This window comes from Halyomorpha halys, unplaced genomic scaffold, assembly GCF_000696795.3.
Source record: "Halyomorpha halys isolate HHAL.00 unplaced genomic scaffold, Hhal_1.1 Scaffold1175.1, whole genome shotgun sequence".
Lineage (NCBI taxonomy): Eukaryota > Metazoa > Arthropoda > Insecta > Hemiptera > Pentatomidae > Halyomorpha > Halyomorpha halys.
The window spans coordinates 210,409-216,260 of record NW_027115251.1 but is presented as its reverse complement, the minus strand read 5'-3'; the positions used below and the strand labels follow the sequence as shown (position 1 = coordinate 216,260).

The 5,852-nt window shown below is 30.1% G+C and overlaps 1 protein-coding gene across 1 annotated transcript in view; it reads left to right on the top strand.

The window, feature by feature from the left end:
* The window catches only part of LOC106688677 (probable Rho GTPase-activating protein CG5521), a gene marked incomplete at its 5' end in the record, with an annotated part of 237,137 nt that overhangs the window by 40,017 nt on the left and 191,268 nt on the right, over positions 1 to 5,852 (top strand). Inside the window, 2 exon segments of the mRNA XM_067052337.1 lie at positions 5,067 to 5,238; positions 5,320 to 5,406. Of these exon segments, the coding sequence (XP_066908438.1) occupies positions 5,067 to 5,238; positions 5,320 to 5,406 (259 nt within the window).

The window sequence follows — 5,852 nt, the reverse complement described above, 5'->3', positions numbered from 1 at the left end:
AGCAGGTCGATTAAATTGTGCCCATGCATGCTTCACTAGAGTTCAATAAAATTATACGAAAAATAAACGATAAACTTACGTTAGGGGTCACCACTTTAGTTCGTGTTCCTGTGTAACGATAAAGATGACTCTTTAGTTACGTTCTTTATTTCAAACACTCTCTTTGCAAACGTCAACTATTGCCGCTGAAGACGTTAATCTTGCCACCACAATATAATAATTACAATCAAACATCTATTATCATTGTCAAACTTGATTGGAACTGCTTTCAGTAATTCTCTTAGACATGAATGGTCTCTGTTCAAAGCTAATAGACCATTCAAATACAAAAGGCTTCAGCCCCATAACCCTCTACAACAGATATTTCTTCCCAAGATAACATAGAAGTTTTATTTTAGTATAATAGAGTGCTAAAAGTTACTGCAATTGTTTTACTTATTATACCTATATTTTATTTTAAAATAATTAAATAAATTAGATATGTAGGTATCAAAGGTGAATTAAAGTAATAAAATGAAAGATAGTTCAAAATAAAATAAAATGTTTTAAACTAAATAATAAACTTGTACCAGATAATCTAATTCCCTCATATTTCAAACTCAACAGATTATATACTTTTTTAGAGCTTAAGAACAAATGACTTCAAAAATACACTATAAATAAATCTTTTGTCAAAACAGAAAGGAAGTTAACCCATTTTATTAATTTTTACCAATTATAGAATCCATATATTATGTTCTAGGGAGTGGGGTGGCACAGCTGTAAGGCACTGTGCTACTGACTCCAAGTACCCAGGTTTGAATCTGGCTGTGGTAGGTAATTATTTATTCTTTTACTGTAACAGTGAGTCAACTCTGTGGGTTCTACAGCCCTTCTAGGGTCTACCCAGCCTTGTAAAGTGGGTACCCTTAATTGGGGAAAAATCTGGTGATTGAGTGTAAACTTGAAAAAATCACATCCTTGTATAACCATTGTTCAAAAAGCAGTACTTCCTTACAAAGTTCTGAATCCCTGACCCTTCATGGATTGTAGTGGTTCACATTATCATTATTATATACTATGTTCTGACATATTCAGAAAGGTTTAGTACAAACCTAGATAAAACCTACATATACATTCCTGCTAAAAACATAATAGCTTGCACAAATTAACTGCCCTTCAGTTCTGGTATCAGACAACACTGCCATTTTCAAGTGTGACAAAGTCCAGAAATATTGTAAAGATTGAGGGGTTTCCCTAAAATTCAGTGCACCTAATCATCCTATAACAAGTCAAATCAGTTCGCAACTTTAACAATTCGCAGATTGTAGTGAACGCTTCCACATTACCTTTCTGACTTTGACCTTAATCAAACAGACTAACTTCTATTCAAGTGGGTTAGAATTTTGTAAAGTGAACAGGTTACCCTTTCTGGTCATAACAGTCCTCAGTATTGCCTCATCTGTTTACCAGCTTTAATGGAGTGCTTCAGTGTAACTTTTTTCTGTTTATATTTTTAAAATTTATAGTATTATTTTGTAATAAAATGTTTTTGATCAATCAACTGTGTACTTATGAAAGTCACTTTAAGTACTAACAGATATTGATGATTATTATGCTATGTATGGTTAAACATGTGGTGAGATCCCCGTAACCTTACTTGTATCTATTACACTATGTGTGCTTGTTACTATTCTCATTTTTATTTTTTTGTTGAGACTTGAATATATAGTATTTATGTTTTTAATCAAGTTTTAAGAAACTTAATATAATTTAAGTCATTAAAATAGGTATATTATATTTTATATTGGAAGAAGATTGTTGACTATATGAAGTAGATTGTAGGAAGATAGTCTCAGTGGTGGTTAGTAAAGGTACAAAATTGTAAAAAAGTATTTAATGTTAACTAACTTTTCATCCTACTTTGCTGGACTAAATGAAAACTAGATGCAAACTATGTATGATGTGACAAGAAAATTAGAATACATATACAAAGAGACTAAAAAATTATACAAACATATTTTTGAAGGAGAAGAAAAGGCAAATTAAGTTAAGAAAATGTAAATATAAAGAATTAGGGAACTAATTAATAATAGATATAATCATTTGTGATAGAATTGTAGATCTTGAACTAGAGTAATAAATAGTAGAACAATACTTAGTAGAAATAGTAATGAATGTGGTTAATCCCGATGGTTCCATATCCACTGACTGGCACACTAAACCCACCTACTCTGGCCAACTCCTTAACTATTTCTTCCTACACCAAACAATTAATTCTGCTAAAAACCTCATCCACTGATCTCTTTCTTTATCTGACCCTCAATACCACCCAGCTAATAAACAATGCATTAAACAAATCCTACTTACCAACAATTTCTCTCCTAACGTCACTCAAAAAATATTGGACTGAATCTACCACAGATCGTCTCTACCACTATCCACATCCTCTCTAATAAAATACAGAAATTATTAAGATCTACCATCCCTAAATTATGTCTTGGTCTCAAATCCTATAATAAGCTTTCTCACCTTTTTAGCAACTTGAAAGACCACATAACCCTTCCATACCCCTCCAATATCATTTACTGTATTCCATGTTCCACACCTAACTGTAACTCATCCTATATTAGTGAAACTAAAAACTACCTCAAAGCCCATATCTTACAACATAAATCATCCATCAATGCCCATAACTCGCTGGCTTCTAAACTTGCTGAACATGCTTTGACTCTTAACCATACCATTTGACTTTGGCAGAGCCTCTATCCTTACTACGGTTTCTAACCATTAAAAACACCTCATATCAGAGACCCCCCCCCCCATATCAATCTAAAAGAGAAACCAACAAAAATAATATCTCCCTTACTTACAGAAATATCCTAAATCTCATCAAACACACTTAACTCAGACATTATGACTATTTCTTCCCTGCAACCCCCCCCCTCTACATTTACTCTTTTCCTTTTATCTACCTATTTATACAGCTACTAATACCTATTTATATACCTACTAATACAGCTTTTTTTCTCTAATTTTTTCCTTCCAGTCTTACTCCATACCTTATACTATTGTAGACATCCATTTTTATTTGCTATTGTCATTACTGTTTTTTCAATTTTATCTTCACTTTATCATATTCTTTTCTAAACTTTATCACATTTCTTCTATCTTATCACTTCTCCACTGTACTTTACCTATAAAATTCTTACTCCATAAATTGTGTCAACACTCATTATTTTTACTACATGTCATGGTTTTACTACCTACTATGTGTATTATTTTTTTTATCTATATTGTAATATCCTCTTTTTTAATAAATAGTTGATATTTATAGATAAATGATTTTAATTACGTTTTTATTTTATGTATATTGTTTCAGTATTGTTTATTTGTTATTTTAAATCAAAAAGCAAGCTAACCAATTTTCATTGTCTATAATAAATTTGTGATTCAAAACAAAACCAAGATGGCGGTACGTATCCTTCAGTCAACAAGTCCGTTGAATCAAGGCCATGTTGAGCAGATTCAAATATCATAAAAACTATTTTAACTCTTCCCCTCATAATTGAAAATACATTAAATTAAAGAAAAAATAGAAATCAAGAAATAGTGCTAAAGAATAATATTCAGAAAGTAAATCATTTGCAAAAGTCCCTAACTGTTGTGGAATAATTGATGTTTACATGGAACATCGAGGCAGGTTTTGGTTTTTGGCATTCATTCGTTGTTTGGGCGCGCATGAGAAATGATGTTTCCAGGATGAGGAGGTCCTCATCAATTTCTGTCAAGGGTGGACATCTTGAAAAAGGAAGACAACCAAGAAGAAAAAGGGACTCGTGAGTTTGGATTGCCTGGTGAGAGGACGTCCGTCGGCTGGAAGCGGGAAAGATTGGAAGCCATTGTTGTGAGAGAGACATAGCTTTTTGGAAGGACTGGAAGCCATTTTGGACGGTAGGAATTATAGAAAAGAAGCATTACAGAAAAGAAGATACCAAGAATCATCAAAAGAAGAGTCTATGAAATTGGTTAGTTTTGTTATGCCTAAATTTAAGTACATATGTAAAAGAGATATTAATTTAATTAAGTGTTAATAGTAAAAGTGTATGTTTCTGATTGCCTAGAAACCCTCCATGAGATTAAGAGTCTTTTATATTATAAAATTTAAATAAAATTCTATTATCTATTTAATATTAAAGTTTTTAAATTTGAACCCAAGCTATCTTTTAAGATATGAGAATTTAAGTTTTAAAAAATATTAAATTCCAATCATTTTTATTTTAATAAATTTTTGACTATTACAATATATATATTTACTTTTTGTTACTCTCTCTATACTGTGTTTAATATCTTATATATTTACTTTTACATTTATCTCATACATTTGCCTGTCATTATGTTATACTTTTTGACTGTATCAGTTTACTTTCATATAAAATACTTGGTTCGGAATGTTCTATTGGTGGGGTCACTCCCGCTTTATTCTTTCCTACCTCCAACAGTCAATCACCTTTCAATATCAGGTATACATGTTTATTTTTCCCCTTTCATCTGTTATTTTCATTATTTAGTATTATACTTATTATCTCCTTCTTACTTGTTACCGTACTTTACCTTTGCCACATTCACTTTACCTATCTGTTTATCATTTACACCTGCCATTTACCATATTTGTTACTATTTCTAATAAGTATTGTTCTTCTATTTATTACTTTTGTTCTATATTTACAATTCTATCACACATGACTGTACCTATAATTGATTAGTTCCCTATTTATTTTTATTTATATTTTCTTAAATTTATTTGTGCCTTTGTATTCTAATTTTCTTGTCACATCTTACATTGTTTATATCTTGCTTTCATTTAGTCCTGATGAAGCCCTGCAAAGTTGGGTAGAATGTTAGTTAACATTAAATAGTTTTTTTCCTATCTTGTGCCTTTATTGACCACCACCCAGACTATCTTCCAACAATATTATGTTTTATGTTACTTATATGTATTTAACATACCATATTTGTGTCACGGAGTATTGTCACAGTTCTTGTTCTTTATGCAATCTTTAATTATTATGTATATTTGTTTTTAGTGAGAATCCTAATGCTTCTGCTTTTCAAATTGTGAAAGATGTATTGTATATGAATAGAGATAATGTCAATTTTATTCATGAAGTTTATAGACAAGCTTTTCTTTTAAATTTTTCCAATGCTTCAGCCATTAGGAGAGTTATTTCAGTATATAAGGACTGGATACAAATGAATGTAAGCTATTTTGTGAATATTAAATAAAATGAATATTAACTAAATAATGTTATAATAAAAAATATCTTTCTTCTTTTAAAGGTTATTGAACTTCCACCTTTTATGCTTGAACCCCTAGACCAGCATCGTAGTTCTGGACCTTCTTCTATTGAACTGTCTTCTGCTGATGTAGGTTTATTTTTTTAAACAAAAATCTAGCTCTAAGAAATAATATTTTATTTTTAGTATCGAATATTTTGTTTTTATTTACTAGTTTGTATAATTATATAATTTTATGTTTATTCCTTATTAATACTTGAAAATAATTTTATTTTTTAAATTATTGTCATATAAATATCTTAAAATACTTGCCTGCAACAAACTGCATCTAATATGAAGCGCTCCATTATGAACTACTCTATGATGTATTTAACTTAGCTTCAATTTTAATACTAATTGGCATCAGTATGTTAAGTATTTCCTGAACTATATAAATACCAATATTTTTCCCAAATAATGGAAAGTCATGTTTTGTGAAATTATTTTGATTCTTTTTTCAAGAAATGTCTCAAAGAATACGTTTTAAAACATCTCCAATAAGCAAATAAAGAAGTAGAAAGTAATAAGGATATATA